Below are 18,742 nucleotides of genomic sequence, written 5' to 3' on the forward strand. Positions count from 1 at the left end.
TCTGGGTAGTGATGAACTTAAAGTTAGCCCTAAATGTTATTGTATGCATCTCCACAGAAGTTGACTCTTTGCAAGTGGGACTACATTGTAATTTGGAACCAGTTTATTTCAGTTTTTCATTGGATCCCTAAAGTATATAGTTGTGCTGAAAAACGATGAAAACAGATTCCTATGATACTACAAGAGCTTTGTGCTCTTGGCCATGTTTTAATATAATGAAAATCTCCTTCTGATGCTATTTTGACATTTCAGCTAGCGATTTCTTGAAAGCAACCATTATACGATGTAAGTGCCAAACTGAGCCAGACTTTTTTATGCCTGAAATTACTTTCTGAATGTAAACACAGTTTCTGTCAAAAATAAATGTAATATGTTGATATAAGACAGCATAGTTGAAGCTTGTCCTCTCATTTGGGTTTATGGGTATATAGATGGTTTCATCCTCTCTGGTGATTAATCCAATTCTCTTTTCTATTACTAAATTCTGAAAGTGTTGCTTTTTTTAAAGCATGTAAATCAATAATATAAATCATTCCTTGAATTTATCAGTGCATTCTGAACCCCATGCTGACACCTGCAGAGCATTTCTCTTTTTCTCCTCTGTTCCCTGAGCTTTAAATAACTTGGAAGGGTACATGGTAATAATATTGACTCAGAACATTTATGAGCATGAAAAATGCAACATAGATATGCCTCTAGCACTGCCTTTCATGTGCTTTATTTTGCAGAATGCTGTTAGCATCCTTTTTTTCAAGTGTTGTTTTTAAATACCTGTACAGCTAATTGTTTCTGTTCTTATTCTTTTGTTGATTCCTTTGGCACTTGGATTCTGTGTCACTGGATGATGTACAATATTTGAAATTTCTCAAAGGCCTGCTCACTCCATGGTACTCTGGCAACAGACTCATTCTCTCTTTCTCTCTCTCTTTTGTTGTTGTCTGTGGTTTTATGTTTGCTTTTGTTTTTTTTTCCCAAAATGAGGGTGCTTTTATTGGGTTCTTTACTTTTTATAAAAGTAAACATGGATAAGAAATAATATGGGAATGAATAGCATGACAACCTGTTCATATAAAATAAGAACTTTTCTTGCTTGCCTAAATACTTTAAAGCTACCTGGTCAAATCTGTTGAATTATCATGTTATCATTTACTTAAGGTTTTGCTTGTACACCCAAGTCTTAACAAAAAGTAGAAGTGCCAGCAGACTACAAGAGAGACTGATCTTGCACTGTTGTTAATCTGACCAGAAGACAGGAACAGGTTCTTTTGATCATCTTTCCTATTCATAAGAGTCCGAATCTAAATTGTTGGGTGATCCAGAGAGATGTCTGTGCTGCGATGTTTATGCCTGTCCTCTTGTTACAAATGTCTCTCATTTCTAGTAAGAAAAACAATGTTGCTAATGTGATAAACATTGTGGCTTGAACGTGCTTCATATCTATGTACAAAACTTACTGGGACTTGGTGAAGTTGTCTACAGCTGTTGCCTAATTCTGTGTAAAATGTATTGCAACTTATAGCTTAAATTTCTATTTCATGAACCCTCAGCATGATGAGTTCTTTTCCAAGCTGCTTTAATGCCTGACTTCCAGGTACTCAGTAAGTGCATTCGCATCTGAAGGCAACTTTTATTGTTTCCTGTCCAGAGAAGAAGAGGCATGACAAGAGTTATTATTCAGAAGATAAATCTCTGCATTACAAGAATCCATTGTTCACGGTTAGGAAAACTTGAGCAATTCCTTCACTAAGTATTATAGATGAGGGGCATTAATGGGGATGTGAGGACTAAGTAATGCTGCTGTCTCACAAGATGTCAGTCTGTGGTGCAGAATTGGGATGTAGACTGCAAGGATAGCCATTACTGGGATCCAACTACTGCAATTCCAAGATGGGCAAGATGCCTGTGGGCTTTTCTTTGTGTTCTTAAAAATACTTTAAGTACTTTACTGTGTTTGAAGCATGTTCACCTCTTCCCCCATTCTTTGGTTACTTGTGCTAAAGACAGACAACTTGCTTTTTTTGCCAGGTAGGACTGTAGTGCCGATAGTCAGAGGCATTACCAGTCAGAAAGGAAGGAAAAAGAAACATCAGCTCTCCAGAGTGCCACTGAGGAATTTTTATTTAGAGACCTGCTGCTGTGAGTGTGTGTCCTAGGTCCTTAGTCAGACCTCTGAGCATTAGTTCATACTGGAATATTTCTAGCCATTACAGTAGACTCACCCAAACTTCACCCAAAAGGTCCTTGATATTTTATTTCTTCAGTGCATAAGTAATACACAAGTCTTGCTCAGTTCTCAGGTGGTCTTGAAATTATGCAGCTTGGGCTGGAAAATCTACCCTCAGTGTTTTTCTTCACCTCTCTGTTAAATCTGCCAAGCCCTGTTGATATTGATAAGGATTAGTTTTATGTTATTTCTTAGATGAATAGAATCTCCTGTTTGTCAGTTCAGATATTTCATAAACTCAGAGGTTAAGGGGATTCTCAGAAGGCATCTTACCAGATGGTGTTTGCAGTACAGTGCATGCAGCCATCTGACCTAAGTTTTGCCTTAATATGCTGTATCTTAACAATGGACTCTCTCTCCCTCTAATTTTCCAAAATTTTCTTAGAGCTTTTCATTCACTGTGTCAGTGGGTTTGCGTACGAGCAGCTAATCAACCGCAATGGTGGGTTCTAAAGCCACAAACCAAGCCAGCATTGAGCCAGTGTCTACCTGCAATGGTTAATTAATTTCTCAATGATGCTCCTAGCTTCTGAATATTTTGCTGCCGGTCTAACACAGAGGGGGACGTTCGATATGTAATGTTAGGGGTATGCCACCAACAGCCCAGATTCAGATCTTTCAAAATGTGCCACTGCACTGCTTACAGGACTCATGGTGTATGTAGTACCATCTGCCATCATTGATGCTCTATTCTGTAGAATGAATGCCAGCCCCATTTGGAAGTCTTTACTATGGCATCCAGCTCATCAGCTGCTCTGGTTCACTTCAGCAGGTGTGAAAAGACCTGGACTGGCCTCCTGTGAAGCTTAGAAACCATGGAAATCATAGCCAAAAATGCCCATTTGGACACTGTGCCAGTCGATTCACTCAGAGCCAGTTCGTTAGAGTCTGCATATTGCGCTTTGCCAATGAGCTGATCTCCCACATCTAATGCCAGCTACTTCTTTCCTTCAAACAGCTGACGTGTACAAAGGCATCCATTCCAATTCCTCAATTGCTTCAGCTTTTACTCTAGTGTTACATTAATAGCTATCGAAGGCTCACTCTTTTCTCACTTTTGACCGTGTAGATGTTGCCTCTTACTGTCTGGCTGGTTTTCAGAAGAGACAGAAGTCTGTGAAAGCTCCTGCATAGTTTGTTGAAACCTTCAAGGTCTTACCTGTCAATTTTTCAAAAAGGATATCTGGGGGATGAGGATGTGATTGCTAGTGCTATCTACTTATTGCAACTATTCTCCCCTTGTTTCTGCTGCTGCCTAAATATAAGAGAGTTAATTACTGAAAATGTTGTTAGTCTTAACTTGAATCTCTTGGACAGCATCTAAGGCAAGAGTGATCTTTGTACTGTGGATCATAGAAGCATTAGGTTATTCTTTTAAAATTATGGACATGAAAGCTAAAACTGAGTCATTCTGAACTCAACTTTCACCAAAAAAAAGCCACAGTTCCATTATTAAATAGTGTATACTAAGTATTGCAGGCTTCCAAATCCATGATGAAATTCGAGTTTTCTGAAATGATGACATGGGCACAAGAAAGGGACAACTGAGTTTTTGGTGCCTGGGATACAAGGAAATGAAAGAAGAGTTGGAAATTTTGTTAACTTTTGAATAATATATGTCGTGGTTAATCTCATATGTTCTGTTCTTTCTAGCTACGATTGTCATGGCTCATCCGTGGTGTCTTGCTGGGAAATATATCCTTGGTGCTCGTCGAGAACAAGACGGGGAAGGAACAGAGCAGGACGTTCTGGCATTCAGCTAACAGGGAAGGTTTGGGAATATGGCAGTGGATGGTCTTATCTCTCCCAGATGTATTGGATAGGTACGAATCTCTCCTCATCATTCTCTTTGTCCTTTGTTTCCTTCCCAGTGATCAATCACTTCATCACTAGCTACTTGGCAGTGAGAATGGTTGACATTGCTGCTGGAAATACTTCTCTCAGAGAAAGAACGTACTTTGCCCCCAGGAGAAATCTTCTGTTAAAGGCAGGGAATATGAATAACTGAGTAGTTAGAGAGAAGCACCCAAATTTAGGACTCCTGACTGTTGTTCTTGGTTCATAAACTGGGTCACTGGGCAGTTCACAGTAAGACATTTAAAATTCAATGTCTCCATTTCATTGACTGGAAATAATCCTTCTCCTCGCATGCTATTTCATGTAGCGTGTTTAGATCCTTATGTGTGATTTGCTGGAGTTCAGTGTGAGCTCCATAATCATTTTTTTGTTCTGGATATCAAAGTCCCCAGTGTTCAATGTGGCCAGATCTAACAATGAAAGAGATGGGAGAAGACCCTGCTGCTGCAAAATCAAACATGGACACACCTAACACCTTTGTATTAGCTGTAGCAGGGAGCTCTGCTTAATAAAGAGCTGTCTCACTTGCAGCTGTAGTCTGACTATAAGCATAAAAGGTTTATCTGGTAGTATATGCTTAATCTGGTAGCATATGCTTATTTACAGAGTGTTGTTTTAGCTGTCTCTTATAAGTCAGCTTTAAAGGAATGCTCTGTTGTTGATGGTTTACTTTTTGTGTGTATACTCTGGCTTGTGCTGTTTATAGAGAAGACGCAAACATACTTCACCTTCTGCTACCCTGGCCTTTAGGATATAAGATTCATCTACTGTCTGTGTCAAGAGTATGAGTGTCCTTCATCTTTTTGGAACTCTGTGCCCTAGAAATAATGGATTTCATTAAGGGATAGTTTGCCTCCTGAGAAGTTTGAGCAAACATTGTATGAATGTGTCTTTTATCTTGCTGGCTCTTGGGGATGCACGTAGGCTGCAAATACAACAAGGACACTGCCAACGCTTCAGTCCTGAATCTATAATTAATATGTGTGCGTCAAAGATTTAAAAAATACCAACATTAGCCTTATTGTGCAGTCACTGCTGAAATGCCATTTGTAAAAATACCTGGTTGCTTCATTCCCTTCAGCTGTGTTTTCCTGCAAAGAATGCTGTATTTCTCCATTATTATTTATGTGATTTATTTTCTAATGTTGCCGTGGGAATGTTTTGTACCTGAATTATTCTGTACTCTTATACTTTTCCTTTCCTTTAAATTCTCTCTGGTTGCAAAGTTGGACAGAGGATACTTTGATCTTAGGAACCAGGCTAGTTCATGTGGAATCGCAGATCCAATTGGCATAGAGTGCTGAGTTTTACTTATCAGGGGCTAACATCCTAACTTACCCCTTGCTTAGACAGAAAGACAGTTGTGTTCACTGAGAAAAGGGGATTTGCTGGTTGGAGATTAATATTTAAGCAAAGAAGATCAAAAGCTTTCGAGGAACTTTAAAGTTTTGGTGACTCTTGAAAAGTTGTTATCCTTATTTATTCACCAACATTGCACTGCTTTAATGAAAATTTGTTTAAAACTGATTTAGTTGAAGCCACTCCTTCCTGGGAAGGAAAAAAATTGCTGTGAGACTTGGAAATACTGCATCTTTCTCAGCATTTGAGACTACTTCTTAGGAAATCTGGACTGATGTAGAACTCTACAGAACTGATGCACCGAAATGGTGCTGGAGAGACTGCAAAATATAAACTTTGGAGATAAATGACAAGAGAGTTTTATTGAACTATAAGAAATATTTAATCTATGTGAATGCAGTGCTGGTGCTGTTGAAAGCTTGCTGTGTCTGTCTTTTTCTAATTGGTTCCTGTGTCAGTAGCTGAGACGGTCTGCATTAGATACCAGAAGCATGGTATTGCAGAAGTTCCTGCAGGAGGAGCTGAAACTTCAAATCACCCCGCAGAAGTACAGCTCTTGAATAAAGAACACCAATGTACCAGTTCCACAAAAATTAAAGTGCATTTCATTGTGATCAGGAAGCTGAATAGAAAGTGTCATTAATAATTAGATAATGTGCCCTAAAACTGCTCGAAAGCATGCTTGTTCAAAAGCTGCTTAGCCACCACAATATCCTTGCTTGGCTTATAACACTACAAAGAATCATTAGGAAGATTTTCAAGAAATTAGATCACCTCTATCTTTAGAAACAGATATTTCTTAAGTGCTTGATATCCTTCAAGGTGTTGGAGGGATTGGGGATGGGGATTATATTTTGGCAGAAAATCACAACTAGAACATTTTAGGTGATTTGGCAGGAACAGAAAGAGGGGAGGAGTATGACAAAGAAGCTAAATTGAAACTCGGGGATGTTAGATTTCTAGCACAGCCTTAGCCTCTGCACTCCTGGACACATGCTTAATTTCTGTGAGTAAAATGGGGAGAGGGACTGTCTTCTTTCCTCCTATTTTTTCCTTAGGAAAACATCCAGTTGAAATTTCACCCCTGGCAAGGTCTTACCTTTTCTGTGTGAACTTTAAGATGCTGAAGTCCTGACTTTTTACATCTTTCCAAAGTTAGCTGTCCTTCCTTGTTCTGGAAGGAGTTGGCAAAGTAGTCTGAGAATTGGCTCATGTGGTGTGTGGATTAACAGAACTTAAATGCAATTCCAAATGCTCAATATCTTCTGTGCATAGGGAAAGAGGGGCAAAGGGCCCAGTACAGGACATGTCCTCAAAGCATCTATAATTAAAAGAAGTTGATTGTGAGCAAGAGCTCCTTGAGCTGTTGGCTGAACAGATTATGCCTACCTGAAGCAAAAGACAAAGTCTCCAGAGGTTCTGTATGTAAACTTGCTGGTTAAATACACTCAGCATGAACTAATAATCCTTGCTGTACTTCATTTGGCCCCTGTGGAGCCAGCTCCCCCTCCCTGAAGGACAGTTTACCTGCAAATCAGATAATCTGCATACAGATGTTAGAGAATTGGTCATATTTACTTACTGGAATTTACACATTAATGTAATGCTAAAATATTTGGATTGGAATAGTGCAGAGAACTGCATTATTAAAAATTTGTTTTATTTAACGGAAAATACTGTTTGTTTTCCAATGGTAAGTAATGAATCTGTTGAGAATAGTTCTTTTTTAACTTTACAGGAACTCAGGGAGGGAAGTTTTATATCTGAGGCACCTGTTTGACATAAGTGTATTGAGTTGTTGGTATATTGGTATCTAGAAGCCAAGCAAGGTAATACACTGTGACCTTTTCTGTTGGTTAGAAAATAAAGTCTTGATAGCTTTGTAGTAGTTGGAAGTTTTGGGTTGACTTTCTTCCAATTGTTTTTAGTTAGTAAGTAAATGTGACTTTAATTTTCAAAAATGATATAGTCAAGGAACGTGACAGTAAAGCAAACATAAGGCTGGTGTAATTGAAGATGACTGATTCGCATAGCTAATAATTAGACATTCTGTTATCTTAACAGTGTGGTGAGATATGCTTCAAAAAAGTATCGTGTAGATAGAATAAAATGTAGACAAAATAAAAGCATGTGTAAAGAGGTGATTATCTGGAGCTTAGTCTGGGTTGATGCTTATTATCACCAACCCACCTAGTTTTGCTAGGCAGCATTAAAGGTTTATAAGGTGGAAAAAGATTATCTTTAATAGGCTGAAGTCTGGCTTGAATACTAGTACTTTGATTGCAGTAATAAACAGATTATAACTCTCTTGATTTCTGCTCCCTTGGGGAAGTTGAGGCCAGTAGTGTGGCGTGACGTGTAGACTGAGTATTCTGTGTGTCCATATACCACCTTATTGCCTGCACTTTGGTGGAACTGGATTCAGTGGCCCAGCTCTGGTCTCTTCAGACATATGTTGCCAACTAAACCTGTCCTTTTCTTTAAAGATTTCAGTGCGACTCCTGTGAGAGGAACCTGGTAAAAATAGCACGTATTAATAGCAGCCTATCCAAACTCAGTCCAATCTTGTGTTCAACATGATAGACCTATAAAGGGAACGTATCTGTATCTGCTGGTTTGAAAGGTTTGGTCGGCTTCCTTCCTTCCTTCCTTAGATTCATTTTTTTGAGTTACAAGGTCCAAATTCGTAGTCAGGGTTAAGTGGTAGTGGCCTGATAGGGGAAGGAGGAATGGGGAAGGAATTCATTTGAGGTCCCCAGAAACAAAATGTTTAGTCCTAAGCAACAGTACCATTTGCTTTGTCACTGGTAGAAAGGCTGGCTCTATGTCCTTGTAACTGGACAACATGTTCAGAAAGTAAAAAATAATTTTGTTTTGGTCCCATAGTGCCCAGAGAGTTTCAAGATTCTTTCATGTTGATGACCTTTCCCTAGACACAGACTGAGGAATTTTATTTTGCTGGAAGAGAAAAATTTGACTTACCTGGAAGGCTACTGAGGGATGTGACCTTCCTTGAGTGAGAAAGCAAAAAAGGCAACAAACTTAGGTTACCCTAGAAGGAGGTACTATACTGCAGCAAATCAAAAGTAATGTCCAAATGATTGTACTTCCTTTCTTTAAATTGCATTTGTTACCAGTTCCAGTGTTGCTGGCTCGCTGGATTTATCTGAACTACCCTGGTGCTCGTCAGTGTTTCATCTGTGTATTAAAATGAGATTCCCTTTCAATTCTGAGGAATCAGACTCTGTTTCATCTGTCTCGTTCAGCTTCCCTTATCTTAATGGCAATCAGAACACAGATGGGAAATCTTGGACTTATTGCTACTAAATCTAAGCATGGAATGAAGAGTAAAAAAAAGTTGTCACAGTCATACTACTCTGCTTTGTTTCTAGCAGTTGTAGCTAAACATTCTTCCTATCTAATAATTTCTTTTTGCACAGCGTGCATTGCTCTGTCTCTCCCTCTCACTCCTTTCAGACTGTATTTCTGAAAAGTTTCTGGGCACTGGTTTTCCCACTAAGGAAGAAGGGCAACATTTTTGGCAATGTTTTGTGCCCAGAGATATATTTGTCTCATGTTGTTCCTGAACTTTCTTCCCATTCTGCTATAAAGAATCAAGGATCGTCCAAACAAGCTGGAAATATTTCTCCCTACACATTGCCATGTAGATATTCATTCGTAAAATCTGTCCTACACCCAACTCTCTTGATGCTTTCTTCTGATGCCCATACAAGTCTAGCCTCTGTTGCTTAGAAGTGGTCCCACATTACTATTGTTAAAAACAGTGCGAGTCTTTAATGTCTGTATCACTGCTATTCTGTTTTATAGCATTTATTATTTCTGCTACTGTCCTCCTTATGAAATACAATTGTTCTGGTGATGACTGTTCTGTTCATCTGAAAAAGTGTTTTGGTGATAGTGTGTTCAGAGTGTCTGCGACGGATTTTATGGGTGTACCTATTCTGCATGCTTTCTTTTAATAATACCTTTGAATCTCAACTTTTATTACCGGCTAATAGGTAACTTCCTGCATGGCAATTCTGTCACTGCAACCGCGTTTTGTTAACATGCTTATGTTTCTCCAGATCATCCCACTCCAGCTAAGTATGTCTTTTATCCCAAATAGCAAGTTTCCTCTGTGAAGTGAGCTAACAATACATCATTTGTATCAGAGGAGTTAATGGGACCCTGAATGTAATAAGGGTTAGTGACCTGAAACTTTTCTGTTCCATAAGTACCCCAGCCTCAAGCAGGTTCAGCAATAATTATTTTAGCTAGGTAGAGAGAGAAATCAGTTCCATCAGAGGCAAAACATCACGAGTTATGAAAAGGTATCGGTACATACAGACAGGCTTTGCTCATTTCACTGCATGGGGGATTGAGTACAGAGGAGATTAACATTCTGTCTTGGCTAATCATCCTTATCTTTATGATAAAAAAAAAAATGATTATGAACCTTTCTAGAATAATAGCATAAAGACCTGGATCTGGCTGATGGATACCAGAACTGTCTGTATGAGCCAGTGACATGGTGGAGTTCAGAGTTGTTACTGAAGGAAGGGAGCTGCAGAGAATTCATACAAAATAAGCTTTTTGAGGTCTTCAATTTCAGGAAAGGTTTTTTGCTTCTCTCAATAGGAGAGGATGTAATACATCCAAAACCTAACATTTATATGCAATTAAGAACTAGGGATAGGTGACCTGAGCAAAACAGTTTGTCCTCATGGAGGCTATAGTAACATAACTATAGATGTGTTTTCATATTTCTGACACTGTATTTTGCTTTGTAAATAAGCCCCAGGTGTTTTTGAGAGAAACAGTCTTCTGTTAGGATCAAAAAAAAAGGGAGAGGGGGGGAAGGAAACCCAGCCAACAGAAAACCCAAGGTGATGGGATTAAGCTCAAATACTGATCACCCTGAAATAAAACCCAGGATTCAAAGATCCTGAGCAAGGGGGAAGACTATAGGCCAGAAGCTTTGATGTTGACTGGTTTCTATCACAGATTTAACTGGATTGGAATATGCTTGGTTCTGCCTTTCAAGGAACTGTTCATCTGGATTCATGGGTTGGGCCATAGAAACAAACCAAAGAAGACTTATTTGTTATGGACTTTGGTGGCATTTCTTATCTGTGATTCTGAGGTATTTGAACTGTCACCAGTAGTCACCCTTGAGTAGTTTTTGAATTTATATAAAACTCTATCCTACAGACAGCTGAGCTGATGTTCCTAGGCAGGAAGGGAGTTGAATTCATTTCTTTGTCCACCCTGTACAGTGTTTCCCATCTGCCTCAAACAGATTAAAAGAGACCTTTGTATCAGATGCATTTGCAGCTCAAACAACACGCAGCTCTGCTGGATGTAGATGGTATTCCCTAATAGTCAAACATTTAAGAAACCTTTTTCTAGCTGTGCTCCTGGAGTCAAATAGAACAAAAGGAGAGAGAGCCAAGGAGTAATTTCCACTAATCCTCAAATAACCATTTTTCTAATATCCAAACCATTCAAACCTTTCATAGCGGCCATATTTTCATTCCTATGAAGAGACCTATCTTACAAACACAAAATTATCTGACCAGGATTTGGATTCCACATGAGGATGTTGCTGGGATTTAATAAGCAACAAAGTCATGACAGAATTGCCAGAACTAAATAATTGCTGACATGAATAGTCTTTCATGGCCATCCACCAAAGCATCACTGTTTGCAGTGGATATATACAGCACTCTGGACCAGTATCTGTGCTCTGTAGGTGCTAATTCAAGTACTGGGTGCTCAGTCAGCATACACTACTTTAAATCGTGTATAAATATCAAAACATTGTCACTTGCAGCATTATGCTAAACCACCACAGTAGCAGGTGCTTGTGGTGTTTCAGTATCAGCTTTCACCAACATCAAAGGAAGTCATTTCATTGATTTCAGTAAGCATAGGACTGGAGAAAAAGAAAGAAAAGAGGGGCAAGGGAACAAGATCATCTGTGGGTTTTTTTCTTCATCACTGGTGTGTGACATTTCCATCTTTAGTTTTGATTAAATTTCCCTTAATTAGCCTATTAAGCTAAAACCACCAAAGCTAATGACTGAAATGTTGGTTAACTGATGATCTTGTTTCAATAGAATTTGAAAGACATCATATTTCCAAATTAATAGTGATGTTAAATTGGAGAAGAGAAAAAGATGAACCATTTCTTGCAGAAATGCTTGTCTCGAGAAGGTTTGTACTGAATCTGCATTGTGATAGAAAAAAAGTCTATTTAACAGGCAACACGAGAAGCACTGGTGGACCTGGCGGTGTTTGACATTCACATGATTTTTCTAGTTGAGGGCTTTTCTGTCATTTTTGTTCATCCCTGGTGAACTTAAGGAAATCTCTCAAGTGTTCTGGTCCCAGTGTTCCTGTCCCTGGCATGTGGGGTAGGACTATCAAGCAACTGGTCACTGAGAAAGCCAGGTGAACACCAAAGGGCACATTCTGCTGCTTGTTACAATCTGTGCAGTTGAAATCAGCAAGTCTGTCTCTTAACTTGAATGAACTGTGAACAAGAGTAAAAGGCAACCTATTGCATTCTTATATGTGTGTGTTAGATGACATTCCCTGACAGAAATATTGTTTTATATCATACCTTCCTGTTCTTAGGGGCTGAACATTTGAGAATTCTTGTATGTATAACCCTTCATTGTCTGGAGAGACAGGATATGAACAGTGCATGAAGGGTCAACATCCTGAGGCATGAAGCTTAGGTTCTGCCCAGGAAATTGCCCAAAGCTATCTTCAGAGATATTTAGTTGCCTACATATGGGAAGAAGGTCCTTGGAAGTCCTTGCAAAAGTACCTGTCTTTTCTTTTATGCAACCTGAGCTGAAGTCTGCAGAAGTGGAGGTGAAAGCTGTCACTGAAGAGCATTTCTAAGAGCTGCTTATTTGTCTTTGTACTTAATTGCCCAGGCTCAGTTTAACACCACATGGATGTAAGTACACATCAAAATATCCGCCTCTCCAAATGGCATTTAGTGTGCACCCTCAGCAGACAGACCAAAGATCAGATGCATCACATAGTCTCAACTCCAGTGGTCCCTTCAGCTTGACATCAAGGTTTGCTGTTTACTGGGCATGGATTCTCAGACACAAACCAATTGAAAGCTGAGTAGTTGAATCAGTTTCCACCCTACCTCTTCCTGGAGATTTCAGCATCATACAACAGGGAGGGAGAAGCCTCTGCTGAGCTATGGCAGCCTAACATGTAGTTACAGACCAGTGTTGCTGCTGGTTTCCCTTAACATACCAGTCTGGGACCTCTGGTGGTTCAGAACCTGTTTCAGTTATGGTTCAGTCATCTCTGCTACTGGAACAGTAACTTAAAGGAAAAAGTGGGACAGAGCCCACTTTGTCAGTCCAATAGCCTATGTTTGAGGCTTACATAGTGTGTCTCGGACTGAATGGCTTATATTTGTGCTAGGGCCTATAATGTCATTTGAAATGTTGCGGAATGTCAGCTGTGGAGCAAATAGCAGTGGGCTGGGAGGACAGCAGATGTAGTTGGAAGCAAGTTTTATAATGTTCCTTCTAGTTCTCCCATCCGTACCCATAATGGGTTTCAGGTACACTGACTAAGAATTGTGAGGCTTTCAGCAATGTCAAGCTGCAGCTGCACTTCATGTGGACTGGAAAGGAAAAAAATACACTTTTTTGATCTTCAGAAGTGTTTGGATTGAGCTGTTACCTTTTGGGCTGATAAAGGCAGATCACTCAGCAAACAAAATTATATTTTGGTGTTTGGAGTTACCTTTGATGCTAGGGGTAGTATCCTTTAACATATTTGCTGCTCCTTGTGTCAATCAGCTGCTCTTTCATAGCAGCTGTTCCTGTCTTTAGACCATAAAAAGTCCGTTTTAAATTACTATCTCTGTATGTCTGACACATTCTTTCCATACTAAGGAGGGAGACATTTCAGTATTGAGGTGCTGTTGTTTTGCTTTACAGGAAGTAAAGAATGAGGAAGGAGGGGGACATAGTAAATATATGAACTCTTTTCTGCTGTGAACAGACTTTGTGTTCTGTTCAAAACCCTTTACATGTTTTGGAGGCTGCCAGAAATTTCTTCTCTTTGAAGTTTTCTCTTTGGCTCAGCTTTTATGACTGTGCCTCCTTAAGCTCTAGCTCAGTGAGAATACCACTTGCAGAACAAGAAGACACTTCTTTCCAGACATCTTCCAAATGCATGTATATTCTTGGCATCTATTTTACTAAGTCAAACCTCACTGTCATCACTGCTGGAGGAAGCTGCCCTGTATTTGAGATCGACATGGAAGTTGGTTAAGCTTGTTGATGAAGCCAGTTAACTGAAACAGTGGCAAACCTCATCCAAAACACAGGAATATGTTGTTCCCAAAGTAAAAGTATGTATGAGCATAAATGCTTCACTTGAGTATTGTTTTGCGGGGTTGGTTGGTTGGTGAAGAATAGGTGGATTTTAAAAACAGCAGGAGACCTCAAGACTAATGTAAGAGTACTGATAGCAGAAAAAAAGCTGACAGAGGGCATTTTAGACGAAGTCCTAGGCACAAAGGACTAGAGTTTGTAAGAAAAAATTGTTTCTGTTGGCATTTAGACTCTTACTGCAGTAACGAGGACAGGACTTTGTACATTCTTTTTAAGTAAATAGGACTGCTCCTCAAAAATATCTTGTTCTGTGATCAGTTTTGCCTCTAAAACTGAAACACCTGCAAAATTTCACATTCTGGCTAAATGCTTATATCTAAAAGATGTAGAAGGAACCATCACCTAGTGATCCAAATTAAAGCATCCCATGAATGGGTTTGACTTGTGCTGGTGTAAAACATCAAGATACAAAAGAGAGTGAGGTTTAAGTAATATTTCGTATTCTCCTGCAGCTTGTTATACATCATATGGTAGTTTTATATTTTTATAGTCTTGATGAAATCTCTCGGACTTGTATCTGACCTTGGAGACATAGTCAGCTGCTTTTAGAAATTGTTCTCCTGCACAAAGCACAGGATTATGGCTTTATGTGGCAGATATGCATCAGGAGCAGATGAACTTTCTAAGCTAAGAGACGATCTAAACCCATGAGTGCCCTGAATTATTACATGACCTATATACTTTAAGATTTGAAACATTTCATTGTGAATTATTTTTGCTGTACTTATTGACATATAATATCACTGAGGGTGAATTTACAGTGATCTTTCTTTTGGTAACCTGGGAGTGGCAGAATTCTGCTGCAAAAGCCAGCTGAGAATATGGAAGTGGTTTAAGGCAAACCTGCCCAACTTCTGCAAGAAGCTAATGAGTTCTGCCGTTCCTATAGACTACCCAGTGTCAGTTCTTCTCTTACTTGACTGCCAAGACTACTAGGTATCCCTTGTTTCCTCAAGGATGAATCAGCACCAAATACTTACTGAATTGGTTTCAGCCTTTCATTGCCAGTTTCTTTTTAAAAACTCATAAATGACTTTAGGAGCCCCAGTCTACTTACTTATCTTAAGACTTCAGGGCATAAATCACTTGTGAGAATAAAATTACTTAAGTGTCTACCTTTTTTGTGCCGGAAGCCGGAGGACTTTGACTTTTGTTCTGACACCCACACACACGTACTCCCACCTGGTTCAGCTCCTATACCTCTGGAGGGACAAGGTGCTATACTCATTTTTCTATCTACCTGTATACATGTACAGCTCCCCTCATCAGATCACCCTTGCCCGTGTGGGGTTAGGATACTTTTCCTGTCAATTTATATTGTTATCTGTCAAAGGAAAACTTTTTTCCCACCTTTCTAAAACTTATTTAATTATGAATAACTCTGAATTTCATCTCTTTAACAGAATTTAATCCCTGTTCTTCCAATCTGTGCAGGTTTTGGTTTCAGATCATCGCTTCATGGGAAGAAGGATCTGATGCCATTATTGCTTTTGACAATGTCTCTCTTAGTCTGGACTGTTATTTAACAAGTAAGTTTGCCTTTAATTTGCAAGTGGTTTGTCTTTTATTTACTGTGCAATTGAAATTTGGACAAGGGCTTAGACTGTGGGGAAGGGATTGAGTGTTATCTTAAGAAGATTCTTGAAATTTAAAGGTATGTTTCTGAAATAACTATGCTTAGATGAAGGAGACCTATTTAGATGTATATCTTAATAGTGGAGCTGACAAGTGAATGGGTTTTGAGTTTGGCAGTAAATGGATGGTAAGACATACGGTGCAGGAGGTTGAACTACCGGCTGAGATACTAGTATCACCTATCCATGCAACCTGATCCAGGAGCCGATCTGTGATTATAGGGAGTTCCATATGACCTGGTTTGCTGTTTGTGACAATTTTCAAAATGAATGACAGTTGGACTCTGGCTCAGAAAAGATTGGCAATTCTGTGATTGACACTAACTTTGCAATAACATTGGGCACAATACTCCAGTTAAATTAGAACAAGGGTTTTTTGCTCGAACTAATACACATTTAAGTCTGAATCAGAAACTAGGATCTCCACTCTCTTCCAGCCTTGGGAAAAATTTGAGTTCAGATCCAGACTTTTTGATTGACCAGGCTCTAGAATGTGCCCAGTCTATACCTCAGCCGCCAGATTCACCCTATTTAGATTTTTGTTGAGCATTTGTGTCCGGCTCATCTTTCATCATCTCATGCATAATGAATTGCTTAATTCGTAAACACATCATCTGTCATTCTATACCTCAGACCAACAACTTGCTTGAGGATTGCTACTTAGGATGCATGAAACTTTTACCTTGGGCTGAGCAGTAAAACTTCCATTTCATATGCTTGAAGCTACAACCACTGTCATCTCTAGTAGCTCTGTTCAGATTGAACCAATTCCTCATCCAACAGCAGTCACAAAGTTTCATCTGCTTTGTGGAGTTATATTAATTTGCATTGGCTGAGGCTGTGAGTCTTTCCATTTATGCAGTGATACCTCTTGGTTTCTGTGCATAAGTATGATGTATCTCAGGTTCCAGTATTCTAAAGAGGTCATATAATTAGGCTGTAATTTTAAAAGATTGCATATATTTTTACTGACTAAAAGCGAAACTTCCTAACAGTTGCTAAAGATTATGTTCTGTATTTCTGCTTTGTGTCTTCATTCATATGCTGTTCAGTCCATCACTCATTCCTCACTTTATTTTTCATTTGTAACAGTTCCCATAACAGCAATGAAAACTCAGTCTACCCTTTCCTTTTAACATTGTCCTATCCTGTGACTGCAGGTTCATGTTCTAGCAGAGAAGCCTTCAGCTGTTATTTACCTTGAGTTTTGGATTGCATCCTGACTCAGTGCAGTGATAAACCAAACTGTGACTTTTTGTTTTCTAGTCAGTGGAGAGAAGTCATCTCAAGGTGTCACTCCAGACTCAAGCAATTTGCTTACCGGTAGAGGTGGCCAGAAGAAGTTTGGATGGGAACAAAAGCTTTTTGAAAATCTCCAGCTCAGTACCACCCCCATTTCTGGTCCAGCAGGTAGGAAATTGTCTGGGCTGCAAAGCATTTTCAGACTGCTGGGATTTCCAACAAGTACGATTTCAGTTAAATGTGCTGAATGCAATATGATACTTTTTTTTTTCACCAAAACCTTTGTTCAGAGCTTTTCCCAAGTCTCTGATAAACAAAACAAAGCTGTAAAAAAGCAAGTGCCTTTAGCTGTTACCCACGACTTGAATTTTGTTTGCAAACCTGTGAAAGAAAAGAACCAGAAGGAGGCTCTTCTCAAAGTAAAGATGTCCAGATTAACTGAGTACAACGTGGTAATCTGAACACCCACCTCTAGCTAGTATAGGCTTGGTTTGAAATAATACAGCTTCCCCTCCTTTTCAGTAATATTTTTATTCCCTATTTGAAAAAGTACAGCATTACACTTTGTTTTAAAAAACGTAATTTCCAGTTAGTTAGAAATGTAAGCCTTGTCTGGTCAGTCTTATTCCTCTTCCCAAACCCCAGCTTCTTGTGAGGTTTGTTCTCACTTTGCCCCTGTTCCCCTTTCCAGCTTAGTTGCAGTTGCTTGGCCCAAACAGAATCAAAATCTCCCTTCCCTCCCCCTTACAGCACTGTATTCCAGCCACTTGTCTCTTCTCTCTCCCAAGACTGATATTCTTGCCCACACATTCCCAATATCTGTTTCAGGTTCTACACATGCATTTCTGTTTCAGTCTACCCCCTTCCCTCCTCCTTGACAGCTTTTCTCCCTGGTTCGGTTCAGTTAGCCAATGCCTCGAGCCTGCCTGGGGGACTGTGAGGAGCAGGGGTGACCACTGAAATGCAGAGTGACTACCAGAGACACACGCATTTGCTACAGCTGCCACCCCCAGCATTGTGTGCAGCTATTTCTCCTGACTGAGGGCTAAAGTTATTTACCTGCCAGTTTGAAATATCACTCCTCTTAAGGTAGAGAACAGAGGCATAGTTGAGGTATGCTTCCTTTACCTTGTCAGTAAGCCCAGGAATTTGTTCATCCTGCCTCCATCTCTCCCATACATCTGTCTTAGAAAGCTTCTTTAAATCTATTCTAGATTATGTTTTACTCTGCTACCTGCTGTGTACTGTTGAAATACATGAACTAGTGTTAAGCTGGCTCTGATACCAACAGCATGGTCAGTATGGTCAAAAGCTCCACACAGTCTTTAAAGTCTGCCTGAAAAGCTGGGCATATCAGCCCACTCTGTGCCGCCACGGTGGGGTAGCTGCTGGTACCTGAACTCTCTTGTAAAGCTAGCTCTGATGGTGGAGGCTGATGATATAGCCTGCAGGTTAGGCTAAGAGTTGCCATCAGGTGGAGTTTATTGATATTTTCTGTACTGAGCATTGTAAAGCAAGAAGTGGTGCAGGTGCAAAGAATGAGACAGAGGGAATGAGCCATTTTGCAAAGGATGCTGAGCTGGGTAGACCTTTACCCTGGCTGTCAAGCTTGTGTCTGGCTCTGTTACGGATGGTCATGTGAGCTTCGGCAGGGTCACAAAGGTACAATTGCCAAAAAGTCCCTTAAGTCCTCTTTACAGAACTTTTGAAATACTACCTTTAATTTCTGCGCATCAGTTCCCTGTTTGTAAGTGGAGCCACCTTTTACTTTTCTAGTGCTTTCGGTATTACTTTTAGGTCAGTGATCTTGTCGTAGGATCCATACACAGGTGCAGACTGTGGACTTCTGGCTGACTTTCCAAAACCATATCCATGTCGAGGTGATGATGTAGTTGCCTAATGCAACTGTAGGGTTTTTTTTGTTTGCTTGTTTTTTCCTGGGTACCTACTGTTTTAGTAACACAAAGACCATTAGATAATCAGGT

The 18,742-nt window shown here is 39.7% G+C and overlaps 1 protein-coding gene across 1 annotated transcript in view; it reads left to right on the plus strand.

The window, feature by feature from the left end:
* Nucleotides 1-18,742, plus strand: part of ALK (ALK receptor tyrosine kinase) — a 369,344-nt gene that overhangs the window by 307,426 nt on the left and 43,176 nt on the right. The window contains exons 9-11 of the mRNA XM_026084463.1: nucleotides 3,878-4,047; nucleotides 15,316-15,410; nucleotides 16,782-16,925. Of these exons, the coding sequence (XP_025940248.1) occupies nucleotides 3,878-4,047; nucleotides 15,316-15,410; nucleotides 16,782-16,925 (409 nt within the window). The remainder of the gene's footprint in view (nucleotides 1-3,877; nucleotides 4,048-15,315; nucleotides 15,411-16,781; nucleotides 16,926-18,742) is intronic.

Source organism: Apteryx rowi, unplaced genomic scaffold, assembly GCF_003343035.1.
Source record: "Apteryx rowi isolate R43461 unplaced genomic scaffold, aptRow1 scaffold_64, whole genome shotgun sequence".
NCBI classification, from domain to species: Eukaryota; Metazoa; Chordata; class Aves; order Apterygiformes; family Apterygidae; genus Apteryx; species Apteryx rowi.